The 25,915-nt window shown below is 32.6% G+C and overlaps 3 protein-coding genes, 1 long non-coding RNA gene and 1 other non-coding gene across 6 annotated transcripts; 4 read left to right on the plus strand and 1 right to left on the minus strand.

The window, feature by feature from the left end:
* Nucleotides 1–5,033: 5,033 nt before the first annotated feature.
* Nucleotides 5,034–5,105, plus strand: TRNAH-GUG (transfer RNA histidine(anticodon GUG)). Its single transcript has one exon. It is a non-coding gene; the product is annotated as a tRNA-His (tRNA).
* Nucleotides 5,106–8,795: 3,690 nt separating this feature from the next.
* On the plus strand, nucleotides 8,796–15,339 carry LOC105137079 (serine carboxypeptidase-like 27). Its single transcript, XM_011042661.1, has 9 exons — nucleotides 8,796–10,195; nucleotides 10,301–10,396; nucleotides 10,535–10,627; nucleotides 10,725–10,810; nucleotides 10,914–11,174; nucleotides 13,232–13,359; nucleotides 13,442–13,537; nucleotides 14,631–14,736; nucleotides 14,929–15,339. Exons 1-9 carry the CDS (start codon nucleotides 9,829–9,831, stop codon nucleotides 15,076–15,078), a joined length of 1,383 nt encoding a protein of 460 aa, XP_011040963.1. The 5' UTR covers nucleotides 8,796–9,828; the 3' UTR covers nucleotides 15,079–15,339.
* LOC105137078 (uncharacterized) lies at nucleotides 15,251–16,853 on the minus strand. 2 transcript variants are annotated; one of them, XR_844479.1, is made up of 2 exons: nucleotides 16,770–16,853; nucleotides 15,251–16,095 (listed from the first exon to the last, which is right to left on the minus strand). It is a non-coding gene; the product is annotated as an uncharacterized LOC105137078 (long non-coding RNA). The 2 variants fall into 2 exon arrangements; XR_844480.1 differs by having other exon boundaries at nucleotides 15,251–16,090; nucleotides 16,770–16,841.
* Nucleotides 16,090–19,345, plus strand: LOC105137077 (serine carboxypeptidase-like 27). The gene is made up of 8 exons (XM_011042660.1): nucleotides 16,090–17,177; nucleotides 17,441–17,536; nucleotides 17,649–17,741; nucleotides 17,834–17,919; nucleotides 18,016–18,276; nucleotides 18,412–18,635; nucleotides 18,754–18,862; nucleotides 18,998–19,345. Exons 1-8 carry the CDS (start codon nucleotides 16,784–16,786, stop codon nucleotides 19,139–19,141), a joined length of 1,407 nt encoding a protein of 468 aa, XP_011040962.1. The 5' UTR covers nucleotides 16,090–16,783; the 3' UTR covers nucleotides 19,142–19,345.
* Nucleotides 19,346–20,458: 1,113 nt separating this feature from the next.
* LOC105137080 (tetraspanin-6-like) lies at nucleotides 20,459–22,422 on the plus strand. The gene is made up of 3 exons (XM_011042662.1): nucleotides 20,459–21,215; nucleotides 21,313–21,629; nucleotides 22,079–22,422. Exons 1-3 carry the CDS (start codon nucleotides 20,724–20,726, stop codon nucleotides 22,116–22,118), a joined length of 849 nt encoding a protein of 282 aa, XP_011040964.1. The 5' UTR covers nucleotides 20,459–20,723; the 3' UTR covers nucleotides 22,119–22,422.
* Nucleotides 22,423–25,915: the final 3,493 nt, after the last annotated feature.

Consider the following 25,915-nt stretch of genomic DNA (forward strand, 5'->3'; position numbering starts at 1 on the left):
AGTGCAATGCACGCGCTGGAACTGGTGTTTTGACGAGTTTAGCCTTCGAGTTACGAAGAATGGCAAGATAGGCTGGTTTTAAGATTTAAAATGCTTTATATGGCAGTGGAAATCTCCAAATATAGATTTTGTTTATTTTTGCTGTTAATGTTAATGAAATTTTTAATTTTTAATTTTTAATTTTTTTTAATATACTGATTTCAAAAATAATTTTTTAAAAAATATATTATTATAATATATTTTTAAATAAAAATATATTATAAAAATAATTATTTCATAATTTTAAACACCAATTAAAATTTTTAATTAAATTATTATTTTAACTAAATCTCTGAAGGAGCGGTATAATCTTCTTGCCAACGTGGGAAATTGTCTTTTAATTTGAAAAATGATAAGACAGGACGTGGCGTTGTTATCTCTCGCACGGTGTGTCTCCCATTTTTTTTTACAGATAATTGATTAAAATAATTTTAAGTCATGGAGTATCAAGTATATTTAGTTATTATATCGTAACAATTTAATTAATTATTTTATCAAAAATCACGATATGAATTATGGTTTTAAAATCTAGTAAATCAACCTGAAGTCTAGTTAATTCAGAACTAAAATTAAACTGGATTAAAAAAATAAAAACATTAATGTAATATAACAATACTCAATCAAAAACTTAATTATAATTCATTAATTTTTATTTTTTAATTAAAATAATATTTTAAAAAATAACTCTAATAACTGGATTAAAACTTAAAATCCAAATCTTAAACTAGATTGGATGTAAAAACTACAATTTAAACGCTCTTTTATTTATAGCGGATACGGAGATGCGGGGTAAAGAATTAGCGATTATGATTATACAGTTACAATGTAATGATGGTGGAAATCACTTCTTTTAAAATAACGTGCAGTCTCTGTTAATACATTTTTGTTCTTACACTGGAATCTCAGTATAGTCGGTTCATTACTGTTTTCCACCCATGCTGCTTTGCAAATTGAATTATTTTTTTATAATCTTATAAAAAACTAAACAGCTAAAACTTTATAATGGGTGAAGAATTTTAATAGTGTAGAAATTGTAATGTATTAGATGATATTTAAAAAAAAAAATTGATACAGTGATACATTGGTTCAACTAGTACCAATCAATCAATATTTTTAAAGAAGAAATTTTAATAAGTCATTAATTTTATTGATATAATTAAAAATAACAATAAATAATAAAAAAATAAAAACTTAAGATAACCCATGTCATTTTTTAAATTAGAGAAAAATCATATAGAAAAGAAAAAAAATGAGAGATTGGTCATCAAATAAATAAAATATTGAAAGATAGAGCTAGAACAAGTATAGACTTAAAAAAATATTTAACATGTCGCGCTATGTTTGCAAAAAAATATGTAACACGTCACGCTATGTTTGCAAATTAAATATTTTTTCATAGCCTTGAAAAGGTATTAAAATTGATGGAAATGACAAGGTTTGTAATTTTAAAAATAAACATTGGGCAATTCCTTTAATTTATTTTATAAAAAGATAAATTTAATAAAAAAAAATCATAAAAGATCTGAAATAACTCAAGTTATTTTTAAAAATAATAAAACAAATTATACAAAAAACAATTAAATTAAATACCAGGCGACGACGCTGAAAAACATAAGCTTAAAAATAAATAAAACAAACAATAAGTAAACTCAAGCAGCTCCGTGAACATAAATAAATTTTTTAAATTTATAGCTCATTAAATTATAAATTTGAAGCCGATCAATAAATTTATTTTAAAGCTGAAAGATGTAATTAAAAAAGATTAATTTTAAAAACTTATTAGGGTTAAAAAATAACAATAAAGAAAATAAAAACAAGTATAATGAAAAAGAATTAAATTGTAAAATCTAGATTAATTTGAAAAACCACATAAAAAATAGTAATAAAAAATAGAACAAAATCTAAAATGAAATAAAAAATGAAATAAAAAAATATTAATTCACTAAACTAATTCAAATAAAATAAATATAAAATAAAAAGAATATGGACCGGGCATGAAAAACAAGGAAAAAAAGAAAAAAGGTCACCTATTCTCGAGCCATAAGGAATCAAGTCACGAGTATTGTATTGAGAGGCAATTACTAAATAATTGTTTAGAAATACAGTTTAACCTGTATTTTTAAAAAATTTATTATTTTGCTAAAATTTAACATAATTTATATATTTTGAATCGTTTTAATATGCTGGTATTAAAAATAATTTTTAAAAAATAAAAAATATCAATACCATATATTTTAATATAAAAAATTATTTTAAAAACAACAGCTATAACACTGTGAAATATATTCTTATTATTTTTATTATTGTGAATCGAAAAACACTAAAAAAAACTGATTTTTACCTGTCATGAGTTATTATAGGCACCATCCAAGAATAGCTAAGTGACTCATTCGCTAGCATGTTAGCCTGTAGATTTTTCTTTTTCTCTTTTATTTTTTTATTAACTAATTTACCAAATCAGTCATAGATCACCTAGCAATTATTTACATAAGAGAAAAAATAAAAAAAAACATTAAAACAAATATACGCTCCTAAAGGAAAGCCCGCGATTTTTTTAATTGCAAGGTTAATAGAGTAGTCATGTTATGCATGCAAGAAAAAAATTTCAAAAAATTCCCTAAATCATGTTTATTTTTTATTTTGAATGACAACTAAATAATTTCATTATATAAAAAATCATGAAAAGACTGAGATACCCAGAAAAATATAAAATGACAAATAAACTTACTAAAAATACAGTTCTGCAAACAATCTTGAGTGTTTTTTTAAGGCAAAAACATAATTCTACTATTATATTTCACAGACAATCAAGGTCAATGTACAGTGATTTTGCCTCGGAGCTGAGGTTCTCTCGATGCCCTTGCGAACAGTGTAACAACTAGATTGTAGCGAGTAAACTAGTAACATTACATTGAAAATTCAAAGCTCTACATGTTCAAAATCCAAGTATTTCATGTACTTGTTGGATTAGTCTCGTGACCAGTTTGACTGAGAGCTCAGGGTATTGGATTTGAAGTTAACCCGTATAAATATTATTTTTGTTATTATTTTATTAAAAAAATTAAAACAATATCTTCTTGGATGAAATAAAAAAAATTATTGACATTATATAAAAAATCATATTCACCCTTCTAATTTTGCAACTCTATTTGCTAGGCAACCAAGGGGTTTTTTTTTTTTTACGTGGTAGTGATTATTTTTTAAGATATTTTTATTTTAAATAAAATATTTTTAATATTAATATAATTAAAAAACATAAGAAAATAATTTAAAAAAATGTAAATCCATGAAAAATACAATTTCAATTGTATTCCCAAACATATATTAAGGGGGTATTGACATTGAGATTAAACTTGTTTTTCATCAAGATTTGAATTTTTTCTTGCTTAAAAATAATTATTTTAGTGTTTTTTGATTTTTTTAAAGTGCTGTTATCAATAATAAATTAAAAAAATAAATATTACAGTATATTTCTAAATTAAAAACAATCCCAATCATGTTATCACTCACCTTCTAAATTTTATAGAACGCCGCTTCACAGTTCACAGAATTCACTTGAAGTTTCTTTGTAGAGTGTAGAAGTTTCTTTTTTTGCCCTCCATCCGAGAAAAAATAAAACTGGTGCCAATCAACTATAAAATATCCGAGAAAAGGCACGTGTGTTGACTTCAGGAAAGATTTACCAAGTAATAAAATTAAATATTTTACTAACAAATATCACTTGACACTTATTAATAGTTATTTAATGTTTGTACTCAATCATATATTTCTTTTTTATTTAAGATTTATTATAAGTATTTGTAGGTATTTTGCTGTATAAAATAACACTTATTTAATGTACTTGATAAACATCGTTGGATTTAATTTAGCAAATACCTTAAAGTTAGGTTTTGCTTTAAATTAAAATAAACCAAACCACCACCAAGTTTCAGTACCTTACGGGCGGCGCGCAGCTATACGTGGAATTGCTTGCTTGCTTTTAGCCGTTGATAACTCAATTTATTACCGACATATAACTTTCTTAACAAACGGGGGCCAAGTCCCAATAAAACTTTCTTAACAAACGGGGGCCAAGTCCCAATAAAAGTAATAGCAATTAACATTGTTTTTTAAAAAACTAATTACGGACTCTGATCCATTTCTAGGTAATTTATTTATTTACGTAATTATAATTATTTTTTAAATAATTTTTTATTTTAAAATATTTTTTATTTTTTTAAAATTATTTTTAACATGGTATATCAAAATAATTTAAAAATACTGAAAATATATTAATTTTAAATCAATAAAAAAATAATTTAAAAAAAAAATAATTTTAAAATACAAAAATAAACAACCAAGTTGACTCTGGTTTGAAAAAAAATACATATAGGGCCTGGAAAAAATATTGCAGTACTAGAAATAGAATTAGTTGGATTGTAATAATGAACTGATAATCTTGTTCTTTTTCAAATTAGGATAAAATAGGTTTTCTTTTAAGAATATGTTTATCTATTAAATTTTATCTATTAAATTTTTATTTTTTTTAATCTATAGAACGCACGCGTAATGTCATTGTTTATTTATATTATCTGACTTCTTTTTTATTTTTTTTTAAATATTTATGACAGTTTAACTTTATTTTCTTGACCCGGCCCGTGACGGGATGCAGGTCACGTAGCTAACTAATTAAGAGATCGTACGTTGTTGTGACTTGCCCCCCCTTCTAGCTTCTGAAATCTAGTTTAGTTTTTTTTCCCAGCGAGGACCAAGTATAGTTCTTCCACTGTATTGGTATCCTAGACGGTCATCCATGTTGAAACAAATCATAGAATGTACTGTACTGGATACGTAGAAAATACTGGTCTTTTTCAGGGAACGTGCAAGAGAATTTGGACATATTAAATACAAATGCAGTTAGCATTTGTAGGGCAGTCATTTGAGTGACTCCAAGGTAAAAGGATCTCATTTAATTAGTATTTAATAAATAAGTAAATCGCACCTTGAGTAATTGAGTGGCTGTAGTTTAGTGGTAAGAATTCCACGTTGTGGCCGTGGAGCCCTGGGCTCGAATCCCAGCAGCCACACTAAACTTTTAATTAATTTTTTTTCACTTAAAAAAAGTTAAACCATTAATTGATACTCGAAGATACCCTGGGGAAATTTTAATGTCAGTTCGGCGCGTGTGGTGCTAAATAGCATGAACATGAATGCGTGTCTTGGCCCATACCCAGACCGTCATTTTCCTTGCCTTTGCTTTCCAGAGTATCAACATGCATAGCAGGTCCGGGTTTTCCGTCCACACAGCAAGTTGACAGAGTTTAATTTGATCTCACGAGTTGAAGATTTTCAGGAAAAAAGAGAATCAATGGGCCCAACTTGGAAGCATGCGATATAACTTTACGAAATAGTCAATTAATATAAAATATAGCCTCAATAAATCAAGTTTGTAAATTCCGTTTCATTTTATTTAAAATTATCAAAATATTTCATATCAATTCAAAAAATAAAACAAAATAAAATAATTTTTATTTTATTTTAAATCTTAATTCATTCTAGATTTTTCAGCTAAATTCCAGCTGGAACGTTTTGATTTCATTCCACGTGTTTTGTTTCACTCTTGAAAAAACATTGAATCAAATTGAACTTTGTTCAATTTCATTAAGTAAACCACTTAAATATAAAAAGCTATTTTTTATTATTATTTTCAATAACAATAATATTATTAAAAATTATTATTATTATTTTCATTTACAATATTAATTTTTAAAATTAGATTTATCACTAATATACATGGTTTATATTCATGTTGTTTTTATTTTATGTTTATACTTTGTAAGAATTTGAGTAAAATAAGAGATGTTTTAAATTTCATTAACCTTGATAGCATTAAACTAACTTTATATTTGAAATATTTATGTTGAAACATTTTACTTTTATAATATTTTAATATTATGTTTAAGTTGAATTACTTAAATTAAATATTTATTTAACCTTGATTATTTAAAAAATATTTTAAATTTTAAAATTATATTTATTTAGCATTGTGTTTGTATTCATAATTAATTTATCTTGAATTTTAATTATGTTTGTTGAATATATATATATATAATATGACTTTGAAATGACACGTCAAAACACTCCAAGACTGAAATATTTTATTTAAATTAAAAAACAAAACACGAAAGAGAATTTACAACCTTATCATGGATTGGTAATCTTAGTTAGGTATGGTGAATTAGTAATTTTCTAAGTTTATAAGATAATATATTTCGAAAAAAAACAATCATGTGCCGCTTGATACTTGGATCAGTAACTTTTTTATGCACCAAAACTCATACACGCATGTACGATGATGATGATAACTTCAAAGGTATTTGTTTCCTTTTAAAATTAATTTTATTTTAACTTATTGGAGAGCTTTTTCATGCATCAATGAACTCTAATGTAGTGATCTCAATTTACATCGAAAAAATATTTAATATGATTGTTATTTTGATTTAAATGGGAAAACTATTTAATATGATTGTTGTTTTGATCATGTATTTGTGCAACAATGTAAACTTGTAATTTTATATTTATTGATAATTTTTATTTTTTTTTAATTACTCACTCATTATTCTCGTGAAATTATCTTGTTTTCTTGCAAATAATTCAAAAAATATATAATATCCATCACATTGTGATACTTTATTTTTATTTTTTTAATAACATGCAATTGTTAAATGTGTTTATTGTTCAAGTGTTGATGCAAAATCTTTATGTTATTTTATTCCCATTAGTACCATCTCCATCACATAGGTATGTGCTTGGTTTTATCATCCATGACACTTTATGATTTATTTTACAGGTGTTTTTATTTGACCAATTATACATAAAATATATTAGTCAAGTATGTTTTAAATGTAATTTTTGTCTGTTGTAAACATACATAACTCCACGACTTATACTCAACAAGACCAATTACGTTCATGAACCTGTCCTAGGTAAAGAGATGCATATAATAACAATAACAATAATAATAATTAATAATTTTTATAACCAGATGATATTCGTACAATCACAATGTACGGTAGATGCATCAAGCTTAATGTTTGAAAAAAAAAAAAACTTAGATTAATGTATGAAGTGATGAATTATTTTTTTTATTTTTTTAATTTTTGTCTGTTGTAAACATACATAAATCCACGACTTATACTTGACAAGACCAATTACGTTCATGAACTTGTCCTGGGTAAAGAGATGCATATAATAATAATAATAATTAATAGTTTTTATAACCAGATGATATTCGTACGATCACAATGTACGGTAGATGCATCAAGCTTAATGTTTGAAAAAAAAAAAAACTTAGATTAATGTATGAAGTGATGAATTATTTTTTTTATTTTTTTTTAATAATTTAAGGTGTTTGAGCGTGCTTTATAATTAATTTTTGAAATTATTAAATATCCTATAAATTTAATAAAAAAATAAAACATTGTGAAAGTTAATAATAATAATAATTAATAGTTTTTATAACCAGATGATATTCGTACAATCACAATGTACGGTAGATGCATCAAGCTTAATGTTTGAAAAAAAAAAAAACTTAGATTAATGTATGAAGTGATGAATTATTTTTTTTATTTTTTTTTAATAATTTAAGGTGTTTGAGCGTGCTTTATAATTAATTTTTGAAATTATTAAATATCCTATAAATTTAATAAAAAAATAAAACATTGTGAAAGTAACAAATATATATATAAAAAATCAAATCCGAATGTAGAAATTTTTTTTCTTTCCTCACTCACTGAACCAGGATCACAAGCACGAATTAATAACTTATTAATTCATCATTAAGTAGCATATAGACTAATTAATAAATTTTTATGTTCCAAGAAGTATTAATCTATCGAGGTTTTACTTACCTGGACAGGCTTTAGAGATCAATCAAGAAAATGACTCCTCTTTTATCTTTTTACACCCGTGGTAAGAATAGCAGTCCTTCGCAAGAAAAGAACACAAGAGGGAAAGATGAAGAAATTAATATCCACACACACACATTCATGGCTGCTCCTCCTAACCTGAAAATTGATTAAAAAAAGCCCAGTTAAAATATTTCCGGATCAATTCACGGTTTATTAGATTAATTATTTTTATTAAAATAATTTAAATTTTTTATTGACTCGAACAGATCTGAATTGAGTTTAACTGTATCAATCAAATAATTTAAGATCCAGATGTGATGGTAAGATTTTATTAAATTAATATCTATTTCGATTTAACTAATAAAACAGTCAAAGCTTGACCCCGAATACTAGCTTTCTCGGATCAACCTACGGGCAAGTAACAAGAACTGATATACAGAACCTATGTGTTCACACGCGTACACACACACTGGTCTCTCTCCACAATTTTGAAAATACGAGAATGCTTTTTCTGACAGGAAATATTCCTTTCTTCCATCCCTTTCCTTTCTTTCTCCGTGTATATTCTCCTCTTTCCCTTTATAATGTATAATGTAGATGATGAGCAAGGGATATAGCATGTTGTCATCACAGGTGTATACCAATTAAAGCTTCTTTTTTTAACTTTTTTTTCTCTCCATACTTCCACAAAATCTCTCCTCGAACACATATGAATTAGAATTCAAACTCGAGCAATAAATCATCAAAATCAAGAAAGAAAGAAAGAAAGTAATCTTATCAAACCCGCAGTTCAACAGTAAAAAAAATGATGCAATGGCCTTACCAACAGAAAAAGGAAAGTTCAGTCGGAAATGGCGAGGCCCCACCATTCCCATCCATACATGGTAGTTAAATTCCTTGGGCCATCAAGCTTAGCTGCCTCACACCACGCCATTACATGCTAGAGTTTGTTTTGTCAATAAGAACAACGACTCCTGCACTATCACTGGTTGATGAATATTCACAATCCTATTTTACCTGGCTATGCTACACGAAGCTTCTTATTCCAATCATTCCAGATTTTAGTCTCACCTCATTGTTTACATCTGGTTGTTTAAAGGTCCAGTTGAAAAGCTACAAACCTTTTGGTTTATTCTACCAATTTTCAAAAATATCCCATGTGCGCCTCTCACCTGTTTCAGTCAAGTGCCTGATAAAAACAAATTCAGAGAGACAAATAAATAACTTCCTTTCCCTTTTCTTCCTGAACATGAATAAATAAGTTTCTTGGCATTAAATGATTATCATCTAACATCCCATAAAAGGATTCAAGAAAAGATAATACGAATAAATTGCGAGCTTGTATTCTCAACATGCCTTCCATAGACAGCTAATCACAATCATTGGGAATGTGAATTCAAGTGCACACATTTCTTCATTATAAATGTCTAATGTTTCCTTCTCTTCTTTTGAAGTCTTTCTTTGGATAAATGTTTTCTTGGCCAGAACTCAAGAGATATTTTGGGATCTGGGCTTTAATCTGTTTTTGTGATTTTTGTTAGGTTCATTCTAAAAAGAAACATCTTGTGATTCGTGTTACGCGGTCTTGTTTCATCTTTTGTTGACACTGCTGTGATTTCGGATTTTTGTTAATTGGTTTTAGTTGTGTTTGTGTTTGCTATTGTTGACAGCGAAGACTCGGCCTTTGTGGTGCTCGTGTCTGTTATCTAGTCGCTTTAAGTGACTCTCTGTCTTCTTTTCCTGTGTTTATTGTTCTTATTTCGTTGGCTATCTGTCCCTCACTAGATCATGTCCTAATAGCATTGTCTAGATAATTTCATTGCAAAGCCAGAAACTTTCTGTGACTTCTGTTTCCGGGCTCTGCTTGTTTTGGATCATATCTTGATTGGCTGTTTTATTTATGGGTCATTTTTTGCTCTCTATTCTCTGCCTTTTAGTCTCTCCTTTTGTCTATTCTTGTATATGCGCTCCTTTTGAAGATCAAGGAAGAGACAAGATCACATATTTGCCAGGGCAGCCAGGGAGTGCAGAGTTCAATCAATACTCAGGTTATGTGACTGTGAAGAAACAATCCGGGAGGGCATTGTTTTACTGGTTGGTCGAGGCACCGACAAGTCGTAGACCTGAGTCCAGACCACTTGTTTTATGGCTCAATGGAGGCCCTGGTTGCTCCTCTGTTGCTTATGGAGCAGCTGAGGAGATCGGGCCTTTTCGCATTAGACGTGATGGCAAAACTCTTTACTCCAATCCTTATGCTTGGAATAAGTGTATGTGTAATAGATAATTTACACAACGCAATTTCTGTTTCGTGCTTTAACTTGTTCTCTTTGGAATTCATCTCATGTCTATTTTGCTGTTATTGTCGGTGGCAGTGGCGAATTTGCTGTTCCTGGAATCTCCTGCTGGGGTTGGTTTTTCATATTCAAATACTTCTTCGGATTTGTACACGGCTGGTGACCAGAGAACTGGTAATTGTTTTGTTTGTTTGATTGTTGAGTACTTCAGTAGCCTTTTGATTCAATGTGATTATATGCCTTTCTGGCGTAAAGTTAGTTGATTTTGACTTCTTTAAATGCTTTTGGAAACTGGGTGTCGTGCATTTGTAGCTGAAGACGCATACACATTTCTAGTCAATTGGTTTGAAAGGTTTCCGCAGTACAAATATAGAGATTTCTACATCGCCGGAGAAAGCTACGCAGGTGTTGAATTGCATAACATTATTATTTTTTAACTGTGTCATTGAGTTGTTCATCTTAGGGATTGCACACTGTTTACTTGTTTGATATTCGGATTCAGGTCACTATGTACCTCAGTTGTCCCAGATTGTTTATCGGAAGAACAAGGGAATTAAGAATCCTGTAATTAACTTCAAGGGATTTTTGGTGAGAACACAGAACTGATTATTCATAAAAATTGGGAATTGTATAGACTTCTACTGCTTAATGGAAAGTGAATACTAAGTCAATATCTTTTTCTTTCATTTAGGTGGGAAATGCAGTCACTGATGATTATCATGATTATGTTGGCACCTTTGAGTACTGGTGGACCCATGGTTTAATTTCTGATTCTACCTATCGAACTCTACGCCTCACCTGTGATTTTGTATCATCTACACACCCATCAGTAGAATGCATGAAGGCTCTCAAGCTCGCAGAGTTGGAGCAAGGGAACATTGATCCATACAGCATTTTCACACAGCCTTGCAATAATACCGCAGCATTGAGGCACAACCTAAGGGGTCATTATGTAAGCTATCTATCATACCCTTTTCTCTGAATCAACATTATCAAGGGATTCTGCTTAACTGTCAGCAGCAAGATACATGCAATACAAGTTAAACAAGGAACCTAATGCATAATTATCAAAAGTTGATTCTCTGCACCTAGCATGAAATTTCTTACTTGAAAAAAGGGCTATTATGCTTTCATTTGCTCACGGAAGTCTTTTTTGACACCCAATTGGTTTTTGGCACCAGCCTCCAAGTCTTGGATTTGACTGGAAATTTATCATGAACAAGCCTAGCCTTTACTCATAGTGTTTCACATCTAAGATTCTACCATCAATAGCTCAATAGACATAGGAAGATAGTTTTCTTAGATTTAAAGAGACGTGTGCAAATTTCCACGATATTTTAGCAATAACGAAAAAAGAATATAACAATTATCAAACAAATTGCATTCGAAGAAGGTAATCCACCAAGCATATATTTTTGCAAATATATTCTGCGGCCTGTTAAAAAAATACTCGTACATTTTCACTGCTCGAAAAAGTGGCAACTTTATTACAGTGACTTGTTTCCGAGTAGCTAATTTGTGGGCTCGTCCCGGTACCGAAGGTAGTTGTTAAATATTAAGTTTCTGACATCCATCATCAAGTTTGTGGTTTTGGACCATAGATTGTGGTACCTGGGTCATGTGATGCTGTTTCTGACCATGACTTCGAAATTCGTGCCAAACTTTTCTTGACCTCTCAACAAACACAAATCTGAATCCAATCTCATCCTTTTTTATGCTAGATCTTCATCTATAAGATTATGTTTTCTACAGTTTCTAAAAGATTTCACAGGAGTGAGTGTTACCTCAATGATTAATTTGTGTTTCCTACTTGCACGACTGATTTTCCTTTTGTTTTTTTAAATAACACGGTTTCAAGAAAATTAATAATGAATGATATAAATTTAAAATTTGTTGAGAAAATAACATGGTTTGTCAATAACTGTGGTTGAAATGTTATTTGGTATCGTAGATTTAATACAATCTTATTTCTAATAATGGTTTTTCAACGATAAAAATTCAGATTAATAATTTCATAATAAATAAATTACATTGCATTTATGTTACATTTACAAACATTTTTTTTTCCATGACAGTTGCTATTAAGGAAAAAAAACTCTAAAAACAAAAAAACCCAAAGAAAAAACAAATTTAATCATCCAAAAAACCACTCATTCCTCCACCAAAATACTAGAATCATTCTTTTCTTATCTTTACGAGTATTTCAACTTTTTTTTTTTGTTGCATCTACATGTTATTGTTATTGCATAAAACATAAATAGGCTAAAATATATTATTATGCTGTGTATAATTGTGCTATGTTATTTTAGATAAGAATTATTTTTTTATTATTTTTATAATATTATTTTTCCTGATTAACATGTTAATTTTAAAGTTGTCTAATATATCATGCATTTTCATACTTAGTTTATATAAGCATGATTTAATAATGTTAATTGAAAAATAAACATCTGAATAAATAATTTTATATTTTAAGTCATCTTAACAACTTAAAAAATACACATAAATAAAAATAATATTTTAAAAGCACATGTATTAATTTAAGATTATAATTAACCAATAAAAATAATATTAAAATAACTTTTGTTTTAATTATGGGTTTAAGGTTTGGTAACTTGTAGTTTTGTGAGTTTTTTGATCATGGTGGTTTAAACTTTGTTTGATGTAAAAATTTTAAGTAGACTATGCTGTTTGATGTAAACACCCATATTCTCGTTAACAGTTGTTAATAGAACCGTATTCTCAATAATAATCGAGTCAAACTTTTATCTCCTATGTTATTTTGATAAAAGACTTTGATTTTATTTGTTTTGTATCCCTGAATTATCTTTGATAAATTTTAGGTAAAAATTTAATACACCATACAATCCATGAATGTAAATACTGTTCATTGATGGACGAGTAAACTAGAAATGCTCTACAGTACTTCATTCACTCTGTCCATACTTTTTGCCGTAGACAGTACTTAATCTGGTACTAGCAAGCTCATTTTGTTATTTTCAAACTCAGCCATGGATGTCCAGAGCATATGATCCCTGCACAGAGAGGTATTCTAAAGTGTACTTCAATCGCCCTGAAGTCCAGAAGGCACTCCATGCAAATGTAACTGGGATTCCTTACCCATGGGAAACATGCAGGTGTTATTTTTTTCTCTTAATTTTTTGAGAATTCTGTTACATATCTTCCAATAAGGGTGCTAACTGAATCACTACTTCACAGTAACATTGTAGGAGACTACTGGGCAGATTCTCCACTTTCCATGCTTCCTATATATAAAGAACTCATTGCTGCAGGTCTAAGGATATGGGTGTACAGGTAAGTTCCCACCTTTGCCTTTTCCCCGCCATTCCCTTTGTTCTGGATTAAATCAGGGAAATCTGTTTAGTTGCTTGAACATATCAAATGGTAGTTCTAGAAGGAATGCTTGTGGAATTGATTATTATGCTTTTCTTTTCAATACTTGATTTCGGTGAGCAGGAGATCTAACTTGCTGTTTGAAATTAATGATACAAACTTTTTAGCAGTTTTACTTTTGTGATTTGTTTGCTTGTGTACGTGGATCTTCTTTATGATTCAGAGTTGTTTCTAGATGTTTTTGGTTCTGAACATGTCAAAGAAGATGTTGACATAGACACGGTGGAACTAACAAAAAGGACTCGTTTAGCTAACCCCAACTAATTTGGGTTGATCTGTTTTCATGTTATTTGGATCCATTGGTCTGTTTTTGTGGAACACTTGAGTTTAATCTTTATTTGCAACTAACTATGGCCTAAGTTGGTCAGTAAAGAGCCGAGAGGTTTTGTTGGATCATGTTTTCACCTACACCTGGTAGCTGGGAACTGGGAAGTTGGAACAGAATAAATTTCTTCTGAACCGCTGAGTTCTTGGCCAACTAAATTAATCTCCATGTCTGGATAAGGAATCTTGATTGCAGAAGGTAGTGTTGATAAAGATTGACGACTTTGGATCTATTTACAGTAGGTTAGACATGTTGTGTGCTCTGGCACCAATAATTGCACTGGGCCCAAATGTTTGTTTTGTTAGGTGGAAGCGTATTAACTATGTCCACTTGACTGAGAAGAGTCACCGAAGTCAACATGAAGGCAGCTTCTGAAACTGAGTTTAAATGGGATAGACAGAATTCGTAGGAAAACAGCTGCTTAACGATGACCAAAAGCTATGATTATATAAAAACAACGGAATGGATGTTCGTTTTGGATGGTCAACTTTAAGAATTTACTTTGGTGATGTATAATATTCATGAAAAAAGGTCGGACTTCATTATTTTCAACTAGGATTTGGCCTTTGTTTTATGTTACGGCACTGGTTAGCAGTATAACCTTTTGCCCTCAATTGTTTTTATCCTCATTACGCCATGCATCTAACTCTGCTTGATCTCTTTGACCAGTGGAGATACTGATGCAGTGGTTCCTGTTACTGCAACTCGATACTCAATTGATGCCCTTAAACTGCCGACTATTATAAATTGGTATCCGTGGTATGACAGTGGAAAGGTAAGTACCCATCTACTATACAGAGAACTAATTGCTACAACCACCTTATTTTGGTGTAACCATTGATCTGAACATTTGGGGATTTGATATTCTTTTCTTGCAATACAGTAGTAAGAAAAGGGTGGTATAATAATCTTACAGAACTCCATGGTAATTTGTTCATCTCACATCCTTTTCTTGCCTCTTTTATAGGTTGGCGGGTGGAGCCAAGTATACACAGGGCTAACTTTTGTAACAGTAACCGGAGCAGGGCATGAAGTTCCACTCCATCGCCCTCGACAGGCTTTTATTCTTTTCATGTCATTTTTAGGGAACAAGTCCATGCCGGGCCGAAGCTTTTAGTCCTTGCATTAATCATTGATGAATAAACAAGCGACAGATAATAGAATTTGTTCATACACAGGCTTATAAATGACAGTACGAGAAGCATTCCTCTCGAGTGCTCCTCCATTCTTCCATAAGGGCACCATTTCTATATTTAAGTTGTAGCATATCAAAATGTATGGAGCTATTCTTTATAGTAATTCAATTATTTGAACTGTAAGTTTAGACAATAGAATTGTACTAATTTCCAAGAAATTTATACGTAATGGAGTTAAAATATTTGTGCCCCCAGGATTTACTTTTTCTTGGTTTGATTAGCAATTTTTGGAAACTGGATTCTAAATCCAGTTGAAAGAACTCAGATTAACACCATGGGGTGCAAAAAGATTACCCTACAAGGGTGAACTCTTGAAACCCGAACATCAAATTTGCAGTAGGGCAAATTCGGTGGACTGATATGAATCAAATGAAGGGGAGAGGAGAGGCTCGTGGTAACCCACGCTTCTGACCTTGCATGCACTCAATTCAAAGTATTTCGCATGGAAGGACTTCATCATTCTGAAAATCAATAGAAATGTTAGAATCATAAAAGTAATCAGTAAAATTATCACTGCTACTATCAATAAGAAGGTGTTGTAAGGACTCGTGCCTCAAAATTAACGAAGTTGGGGGCGTTGTTACGGCTAGTTTTACGACCTTCCAACCCAAGAAACAGTGTAACACCCAGAAGTCAAGAATCCCAGGAGGCAAGGAGGAACACTGTGCTCTAGTAGGACCACTTGCCCCATGTGGGTGTAGCTTATTGGAGAATGCACAGGCGCCATCAATTCCATCAAAAGAAGTCGACGGTCCATGGTAATAATATCTGGGCGGCAGATCCTTGTCCAGCTCATTGCAATATTTATAACTCACATGTTTATCGCATCATGTAATATAGTAGCCAAAACATGGCTCAAACAGCATGTTTCTTAATCTTGATCATCCTCTCCCTGTTTGCACAAACCGTCCAGCGGATCTATAGGAAGGTACCCTGAACTTCAGTTTTGATTGATTGGTTAGCATTAGAAATGATAGATATAGAGAAAAAAACATGTATGATTAGAAAAATAGAAATAAATTCATCTCCGATAGAGTTTTAGAATGAATTTCTATATTTTTAAGATAGAAAATACAACAATGCATGTCTTATCCATCTCTGTTTCTTCTATATCAATACAGCAACTCAAGTGATACGTCTATACGCAAAATTTCTTGCTGAAGTAAGGGTAGTTTAAAATGCCTCTTATTTTTAGCAGTAAAAGAAGAAAAAGGAACGCTAAAAGAACATTTGTTGATACCGTTTCAAGGTGAGCATAACTGCTCAACAGTTTTGGATTAAAAAAACAAAAAGGGGAAAAATCTGGATGATGAAGTAGGAGCACAAACTACCATGTACCAACCCAAAAAAAAATCGACCACCATATCATGTGTGCATGCAATTCAACAAAAGGAAGTACCATGGACAGCGCAGAGGGCATGTAAGAAGTCAATAAATAATAACATATAACTGACTTTGCAGGCTACACAGTTTTTTCTAAGTAACACATGCTTTGGCTATACTCTTAGACAACCTAAAAGCAGGGGCTGAAGTCAATTGTTAACGAGCTAACAACTAATTTAAACACCCTTTAAAGACCCCGAAACCCGCATTCAAGACAGACAAGCAAAGCCTGATTTTTCACTTATGGCAATGCACATTAGGACCTCTTCTCGCTCTCTCCTCTACGTCTTAAATCTTGCTACACTCCTGCTTTCTACTATTGCGGCCACCAATCACGGTCACCTTGAAGAGCAGAGGAGGGATAAGATTATCAAGCTACATGGGCAGCCACCAAACGTGAGCTTCTCTCAATTCTCTGGCTACATTACTGTGGACCCGTTGGCAGGACGGGCTCTCTTTTATTGGTTGATTGAGGTCCCCAAGATTGTCAAGCCCAAGTCAAAGCCACTAATTCTATGGCTCAATGGTGGGCCTGGCTGCTCATCTGTGGCCTATGGAGCTTCAGAGGAGGTCGGTCCATTCAGGGTCCGACCCGATGGCAAGACCCTGCATTTGAATCCATATGCTTGGAATAAAGGTAAACATGGTCGAGATGATCATGTAATAATTTCTGAGGTTAATCGCTTAATGTGTGATCTTAGCAGTTTATTGTTTTTTTATTACAATAATCAGTCATCGAGGCCTCATTTATATCTAGATGGGACCTTGAATGATGGCGGGTGTCTCTATTAAATTGCCTGTTCTCCCCTGTTCAAGTTTCATGTGCATTGGTGCAAGTGCTGTGACATTTTGAGTGTTGCAAGAAATAAATAAAATATCAGAGAGTTTTGGTTTTTGCAGTGGCAAATTTGCTGTTTCTTGATTCACCTGCTGGTGTGGGATTTTCTTATTCAAATACTTCATCAGATACATACACGGTTGGTGACAAGAGGACAGGTACTCGTAACAGTATAGAATAGATAATTTTGCTATAATTTGTCAACAAGTTTGTTAGCCTGTCCTCCCTAGTCCCTAACTAGGCGATTATTGCTGAAATGTGAAAGTGCAGCCAAAGATGCTTACACTTTTCTGGTTAACTGGTTTGAGAGGTTCCCTCAATACAAGCACAGGCCTTTTTACATTGCTGGAGAAAGCTACGCAGGTGGTTAATTAATTAATTGCTCACCTCCAACTAACGTTTGACTAATAATTTGATCGCATTAATTAATATTTCATTAATCCATGCAAATTCAGGTCATTACATCCCTGAGCTGTCACGAATTATAGTCCGGAGAAATAAGGGAGTCAAGAATCCTGTCATTAATTTCACAGGTTTCTTGGTGTGTCAATCTTGCCCTGAACAACACTAAAATTGGTCCAAAAATATCTTCACATGCAATCTTAATTAATGTTTTTTTTTCTTCCTGTTTTTGCAGTTGGGCAATCCTCTTATAGATGATTATCACGATAACGTTGGCACACACGAGTTCTGGTGGAACCATGGATTGATATCCGATTCTACTTATAAAGATCTAAAGAAGTTCTGCCCAAACAGTACTTTCTTGTTCCCAAAAAGTGAATGCAACAGTGCTTTAAATAGGGCATATTCAGAGTTTGGAGATATAAATCCTTATAGCATTTACAGCTCTCCTTGCAATAAAATCACTACTCTTAGAGACTATCTAAACCATTCACTGGTATATTATATTCTTGGATCTCTCAAAATCCCTGTTCTTTTTGTTATTCCACACTTTCCGCTGATTAATTGTGGAACTTGTGAAAATAATTTGGTTGTCCTAACGAGTTGGTAGCTTTCATTTGTTGGGTTTTAGCCATGGAAATTCAGAGGAAATGACGAGTGTCTGGTGATGTACACAAAAAGATACATGAACCGCCCAGAGGTGCAAAGGGCTCTTCATGCCAATATTACCAGGATTCCTCATCCTTGGGCCACTTGCAGCTCTATTGTCAGGAGAAACTGGAGTGATTCTCCTAAATCCATGTTGCCAATCTTCAAAGAACTTATAGCAGCTGGTATTAGAATATGGGTTTTCAGGTAAGCTCACGCTGAAAAAGATTTAGTTACAAGTCATCCATTCTGATAATTTGCATAAAATCAATAACAGGGAAATCATATTTTCTCAAAGGGTAATCGATATTTATTCTATCAACAGTGGTGATACAGATGCGATTTTGCCACTAACTGCAACCAGATACTCCATTAATGCTCTACGGCTAAAAACCAACATAAGCTGGTATGCTTGGCACGACGACCATCATCAGGTTAGTCAACTACAAATGCTGAAGTGATGGTTTTTGCGTAGAGTATATAGATTTCCTATCTCTGATTTTCTCTAAGCACGAAGAATTTTCTGTTGGTATTGATTTGCGCTTCTTTTTCATGCTTGGTCTGTTCAGGTCGGTGGGTGGAGCCAAGTTTACAAGGGCTTGACCTATGTGACAGTGAGGGGAGCAGGGCATGAGGTGCCTTTAACTCAGCCTCGACTTGCTTTATTGCTATTTAGGCAATTTCTGAAAAACGAACCCATGCCAGCATTTTAGTCCTAGAAGACTTGCTGTTGTTTAATCCTGAAGGTTACTAGCTGCGTATAGAGTGTTTTTATTTTTCTTTTCAAATCATTATTTGATTAAACAAATTAAAAGTATAAATGACAAAAATTAGAAATCTTTTTAGCCTCATTGTCTTCCCGCTGCTCGGCTAAGAATAAAGAATGAACATTAAAAGTCTTCTGGTCTTTTCAATTAGTTAGCATTTATGCATCTGATGCAACAATTTCCTCCTTGTTTTTTGTCATTATTGAGCAATGGACATGAAACTTGGTGGGAATTCTTTACCATTAAGAAATTAGATTGTTCAGTGGAGCCGTAAAGTGAATAAGAAAGGCACTAAAACAAAGATGGGTGGAGATAAGGAAGAAGCATCATTTTATTCTGTGATCCCCCTCGACCGGAGATAATTCTGGTTCTGGCCATGCTTCAAAAGAAAGCTAAAAAGAGGGTCCAAGCCCTGAAAGCATCTCACTGTTCTACAAGCTAGCAATTACCTAAATGCCTGCTATTCTTTGCTTGCCTTGGTCAATTGCATTACGGATTGATGCCTTTACCATAATCTCAGAGAATATTTGGCAATAGAAAAGAGAATTCTTGCTTGCTGTGAACAAACATCGCATGTCAAATTCGTACATGTAAAAACAAAGTAATAAAAAGTAGCCCGCAAGCCAACAACTCATCGATTTAAAACCTAACTCGGGTTAGGTTTTACTCTGAACTGGTTTTTTCTATTAAAATAATATTGATCGGTATAATCTCAATATACTTGATTCACTATATGAACTCGATTTGGAATTTGAGATGGGTTAACTCTGGAATAGGTTTTAGTGTAAAAAAACAATGGAGAGCAACCATACATACCTTTTCATTAATAAAGAAAGGTAGGAAGACATCGTAATTTCTACGTTGGTTAAAAATTGTCTACTTATTCATGCATGTATGTTAGGAACCCTATAATTTTAAACTTTTCAAATTATTCTCACCTGGTATGGGCACGCCATGAGGTATTCCTATCATTTAAATCATGAATAATATTTGAAAAAAAATTGAAAATTGAAATTAATATAATTTCTCCTTCTCAAGTATGCTATAAGAATTGTGGGTTGTGTTTGGCATCGCCTGCCCAATTTTAGTCCTAAACCAAGTCCTTGCAAATTGGAACTTAAGACTAGATTAGGAATCTCAATACAGTATGCTTCCAGGGCAGATCAGTCAATCTAAACGCTCCACAAAGTTACTTGCAGACTAAGAAGTATAATTAACTCCTTCCACGAACATCGCATAAAGTTTTCTTGAATACCCTAATACGCAAAAAAGCAAATAGAGCAAAGGTTATAAACATTTTGAATTCTTGAATCTTGCAGGAACACAAAATAAAGAAAAGCAATGCCACCCGTTAAAAGTGAAAAAGAAAGGCTGAAGAAGACACCATATATATAACAAGAAAAGAAGCATCATGCTATGGAGAGAGAACACTATTAGAAATTAATGGATCAAAAGAGGGAGAGAGAGGTTCGGGTTTAGTACTGTGGTCGAAGTCCTAACATATAGAGATTTTAATTAAGCCAAGGAGATGTATAGGTTTAGCAACACAGTAATTGGTTTCTTGAATCTTTTCACTCTCTTAGCATCCATACCAATAATTGGTGGAGGTTTATGGATGGCAAAGAGTAGCACAACCTGTGAAGGTTTCCTCCAAACCCCACTCCTTGTTGTAGGCTTCGTCGTGCTTATAGTCTCACTAGCTGGCTTCATTGGTGCATGTTTTCATGTAGCCTGGGCACTCTGGGTCTACTTAGTAGTCATGTTACTTCTTATTGCAACCTTAATGGGTTTGACTATATTTGGCTTTGTTGTCACTAGCCAAGGCGGCGGTGTGGAAGTGCCCGGTAGGGTTTACAAGGAGTATAGACTGGAAGATTATTCTCCATGGTTAAGAAATAGAATTAAAGATCCTGATTATTGGAGAACAATTAGGAGTTGCATATTGGGTTCCAAGACTTGTGCTAAGCTTGCCTCTTGGACCCCTCTTGATTATCTAGAGAAAGACATGTCTCCCATACAAGTATAATCTTTAATCTCATCAATCTTGTTCGCTCTTGAATTTTGTGGCGTTGTGGCGGTTTTTCTTGATTTTTTAATCTCTACGATTTTTGGTGCAGTCTGGATGTTGTAAGCCACCGACTTCATGTAACTACAACATGGCAACAGCGGTGCCCCAAGACCCAGATTGCTATAGATGGAACAATGCCCCAACTTTACTGTGCTACGAGTGTGATTCGTGCAAAGCTGGAGTTCTTGAAGATGTTAGAAGGGATTGGCACAAGCTTTCAGTCCTTAATATTGTGATGGTTGTGCTTCTGATTGGAATTTATTCGACAGGATGTTGTGCTTTCCAGAATACAAGAAGGGCTGAAACTGATTACCCCTATGGTGAAAATCGGATGACCAAAGTCCGACCCAGATGGGATTATTACTGGTAAGTGAAAATCAAACCATGCTTTTATACTCATTTAAGATGTATTAATTGAGACTCCTCATCGCAGAAAACCTCATATAACACACACTCACTAACTTAATTAAGGTTGGGTTTTTGAAAATTTAAGTGCTCAGATTGGAATCTTCACTTCTCAAAATCATGTACGAAAGGAAAATGATAAAAGAGAAAAGAACTCATTTTGACTGATTTATAACTTTGGAACTGATGATGATTTGATAAAACGTAGGTGTTTAATTTAATCACAAGATCTTTTTGTGATTTTTCTCTCTTAATTATGCATCAAATATTCATTATGAAAAGATAGCTGTTACTTCATTGGGCCTGCTCAATCTCGAGGCTACAATTAGGCCGGCAATGATGGGGCCAGGGCCAGATCGGCCAGTAAAGATTTCCACAGCTAAGTCATGCTTTGGTTTCCTTCTTTACAGGTGGAGATGGTGGCAGGACAAGAGAGAACAACTTTACTAGCTGGAGTCCCGATGATCTTTCAAAAATCTCCTGCTTGAGTTATTTTTCAGTGTCAGGGACACTTCAGTTGTTTTTCAGTTTATGGGGTGCATCTTGGAAGTTTCAAGGTCACCTTTCACAGTCCTTTCAGAGTCTTTTTTTTTTCCCTGTACACGGATTGATTTACCTTTGATTTCAAAGATCACACCAGTATCTTTCTTTTACTTTCTGCCCTTTCACGTTATGCAGGTTTAAAACACCCACTAAGCTATAATTATATTCACAAGTTTTCTTGATCTTGAAATGACACGAGCTGTATTTCATACTTAATTTTCTTTTCAAGTATATCACATCAATTAGCTAGGATTAGCAAACTTCTAAAATGAGTAACAAGTCGTTTGCAATGCATGAATCCATAGAAATGCTCATGAAACATTATTAGTCAATGATGAAAGGGGAAAACAAGGGCGGAGGCCTCGAAAGAATTGGAATGTTCAGTTGGGAATTCCTCCTTTCTCGAACCTCTAGCTTATAATTTCTTTCATGGAGGAATATGATGGCTCAACAAATCCCATATGCATAACCAAAATTGTTGAAATGATGAAGAGTAGTGGAAGCAGTATCAATCTCAAGTTGCCAAAATCTTCAGCTTGTCTAGTACCATTTGCTGCCAAAATCTTCAGCTTGTCTAGTACCATTTGCTGCCAAAATCTTCAGCTTGTCTAGTACCATTTGCTGCCAAAATCTTCAGCTTGTCTAGTACCATTTGCTGCCAAAAGGGGCAAGAAAGGGGTGGTCTATACCAAAAAGCTCTTCAATGGGAGCTTCCCAACAACATTGGCTTCTATTGCTTTTCCTTATTTGCCTAGGTACTTTCTCCATATCTTTTTCCGGCCTCTAGTTGATTAAGAATCAGTTGACTGCATATTATGCTCAAAAACATTAGCATTTCGATGAGTGGGTGCACGTCGGAACCTGGAGGAGCAGGGTTTCCGGTGAGAAACAGATCCATGATGGGATCTACATTAGGGTGGCCAAAGGAAAAGGCCTTTTGAGATGGAGAGAAATTAACCATCATTGTGGGTATTTTTAATGATTTTTCTTGGATATTTCTTCAATCTTGTTTTTATCATAATTAAACCCAACTTTTTATTTCACCTAAAATATGCCATCCACTTCATGATATTCACGAGGATTTTACTTCAATGAAAGAAAGAAAGAAAATCTCTCAAGAAATTAGCATTTATCAATATCTATCGACGATGCATATGGTTGAGGCGGGCCTGGCCACGGTCTATTCTAAAACGAGAACAGGCTTTTTTGCCGAAAGAAAACTGATGGGCAAATGGATCATGGGTCCAGTCTAAGCGAGTCGATCTCTGTTCGTATAGCTTTCAGCTAAGTGATGCTTGCTTGTGCCTGGAGAAGGTGAGGATGGTGGCATGACAGAACATCTTTATCAGCTTAATCGATCAAAATCTCTTTGCTCGTGCTTTAAAGATGGGACTGTTCAAGTTTCTAGAGTTTTATTCGGTGTAGCAAGTGGTGCGGACACCGAATATGAAATATTATTTAAACACTCATAATAGATGATGATGGAGAATAATTCAAATTATTAAACAATTAATCTTTAATTTATATTTTAGTTTTATTTATATGAATTTGTAACTGAAGTTTATTAATTAGGTTTTATTTATTGAGTTTAATTTAATTTATTGTTGGATAATTTATTTAGTGGATTATACGTGTAATCGCTTGTTCTAATTAGATTTTTAATATTTATATCTTATTTTTCTAAATATTACATAGTTTTGATAATTAATTAAAGATACTGTACAATTATATATTTTTCAATCCTCATTTTTCTCTTTCAATATTTTTCAATCCTCGTTTTTCTCTTTTTTTTTGCTTTTAATTCTTAGTTTTTTCTCTAGGAATTTATTTTTTTCTTCTTTAATTTTTTTGTTCATTATTCTGCATCACTATACATCGAGTCGTTGGTTTATTTTTTGTTCATTATTCTGTATAGTTTATTTTTGTTTATTTTTTCCAGTATATTATTAGTCCAGCCAGCTTTACTGCTCCCTTGGCACCAGTGGAGCGTTGCAACCCATGAAATAAAAATAAAAAAATATATTATAGAATCGCCAGTGAGATGCTCACTCCAATGTTAATCGGAAAAACAACCACCAATTTAGGTGGTGGTGGGTAGGCATCTGCTTTGACGTAATTATATATGAAGAGGTTCTTGTCCTTAACCTATGCTGTGCAATGACTTTTATAAACTAATTGCATTTATATAGATTAAATTGTATATTATAAATTGTATATTAAACCCCTGGGCTTCTTAATTTGCTGGGCACAAAAAGAAATCCAACAAGCAGTGAGATGACCAGTCGTTGTCGCTTATAATAATCGCAATTCAAATGGCCATTAATAAAATAAAATAAAAATTCATCTCTTTCAATAAATAAATAAATAAATACATATTCGATCGGAATAATTTGTAGGTGATATATTTTACGTGGAAGCAGACTTGGTCAGCATTATCAACCCTAGGCAGGCACGGAGACGTTACAAATTTTTAGGTCATATCATATGATAAGAACATGCTATTTTAGTATATAATAATACATGATGGCAAGAATTACCCTTCTTTTGGCTATTTCCTTGGAGCACCGCAATTCCTTCCTTGATATCATGTAATCGTCAACTTGTTTATAGTTAAATGTTGATTCAGAATAAACAAATCAAGAACAAAACATATATAAAATGACAAGAGCCATGTTTTTCAACCAAGTTCATAGGAAAATCAGGGATTTGATGTGTCTTTTATCGTCGGATTTCTTGTATATTTGTTATCAGAACAATCTACTCCTTTAACTGCCTTGCTTGTTCACCCTGTCCTGCATCAGACATTGTAACGTAGCTAGCAGATTGTTAACGGGTGTTCTCTGTCTTTTTGGTTTTTTTTTTCCCAGAGAGACAGTAATTTGGTCGATATCGAATTGAAACCATCGAACAAATTGCTCTATTTAATTATATCATAAAAAAATAGATATGATAAAATTCGAGAATTAGCACCAACATAAGAGTTTTTTTAATTAAAATATTAAGTCAGTGATCATGGATAAATCATATACATTAATCGTCACTTGCTTTAAACCCACTGTGTTCTGGGATGGTGAGCTAAAAAGCATTCGATCTGCACATGCCTCGAGAGAAAGATTTGGTTTGAAATCAAGATGACAAGAAGTTTTGTTTTTTACATTATCAGTTTGAATTTAAATTAAAAAAAAGATGTTAGGATAATTATTTTTATATAAATACATCAATTTGAATGTAGATGGTTTATTTGAAATCAAATCTAATACAGATAAATAAAAAAAAGGGTGAAAATAACTTGAATTGTTGGGGAAAAAATGCCCAGAAATATCTAAATTCATGTAATTTCCTTGCAAAAGGGAGTCGATTAACATGTGAATGCAGAGACCGGGGTCTCACTCCCTTGATGACATGGGCACTGAATACAACGCCGCAGATCTTGATCTTGATCTTGATTGATCCCAGTAAAGTCACCCTTGGCTGCTTAAAATTTACATCTCTGTTTATTCTCCAGGAAAGTCACCCTTGCTTTAATCACCATGGTAATTAATTCCTTTGAATTGTATGTGGAAGCTTGTAGCGGTTGCCCTGTTAAAAAGCTCAACGTGTTTGATTTCTGATTTAAGAGAGGAAAACGTGACAATAAAGAACACGTTTCTGATTTCTGATTACTTTTCAAAAAAAAGCTCAACGTGTTTGATTTCTGATTACTT

Source organism: Populus euphratica, unplaced genomic scaffold (assembly GCF_000495115.2).
Source record: "Populus euphratica unplaced genomic scaffold, PopEup_1.0 scaffold63.1, whole genome shotgun sequence".
In the NCBI taxonomy this organism is placed as follows: Eukaryota; Viridiplantae; Streptophyta; class Magnoliopsida; order Malpighiales; family Salicaceae; genus Populus; species Populus euphratica.

Bases quoted from the DNA above. Each gene is read 5' to 3' on its own strand.
- LOC105137079 (XM_011042661.1), top strand. From the start codon at position 9,829: ATGGGTCATTTTTTGCTCTCTATTCTCTGCCTTTTAGTCTCTCCTTTT. The intron at 10,811-10,913 runs GTGAGAACACAG...TCTTTCATTTAG, and splicing joins TTAACTTCAAGGGATTTTTG to GTGGGAAATGCAGTCACTGA. The intron at 13,538-14,630 runs GTAAGTTCCCAC...CTCTTTGACCAG, and splicing joins CTAAGGATATGGGTGTACAG to TGGAGATACTGATGCAGTGG.
- LOC105137077 (XM_011042660.1), top strand. From the start codon at position 16,784: ATGGCAATGCACATTAGGACCTCTTCTCGCTCTCTCCTCTACGTCTTA. The intron at 18,636-18,753 runs GTAAGCTCACGC...TTCTATCAACAG, and splicing joins ATTAGAATATGGGTTTTCAG to TGGTGATACAGATGCGATTT. The intron at 18,863-18,997 runs GTTAGTCAACTA...TGGTCTGTTCAG, and splicing joins GGCACGACGACCATCATCAG to GTCGGTGGGTGGAGCCAAGT.
- LOC105137080 (XM_011042662.1), top strand. From the start codon at position 20,724: ATGTATAGGTTTAGCAACACAGTAATTGGTTTCTTGAATCTTTTCACT. The intron at 21,216-21,312 runs GTATAATCTTTA...TTTTTGGTGCAG, and splicing joins AAGACATGTCTCCCATACAA to TCTGGATGTTGTAAGCCACC. The intron at 21,630-22,078 runs GTAAGTGAAAAT...CCTTCTTTACAG, and splicing joins CCCAGATGGGATTATTACTG to GTGGAGATGGTGGCAGGACA.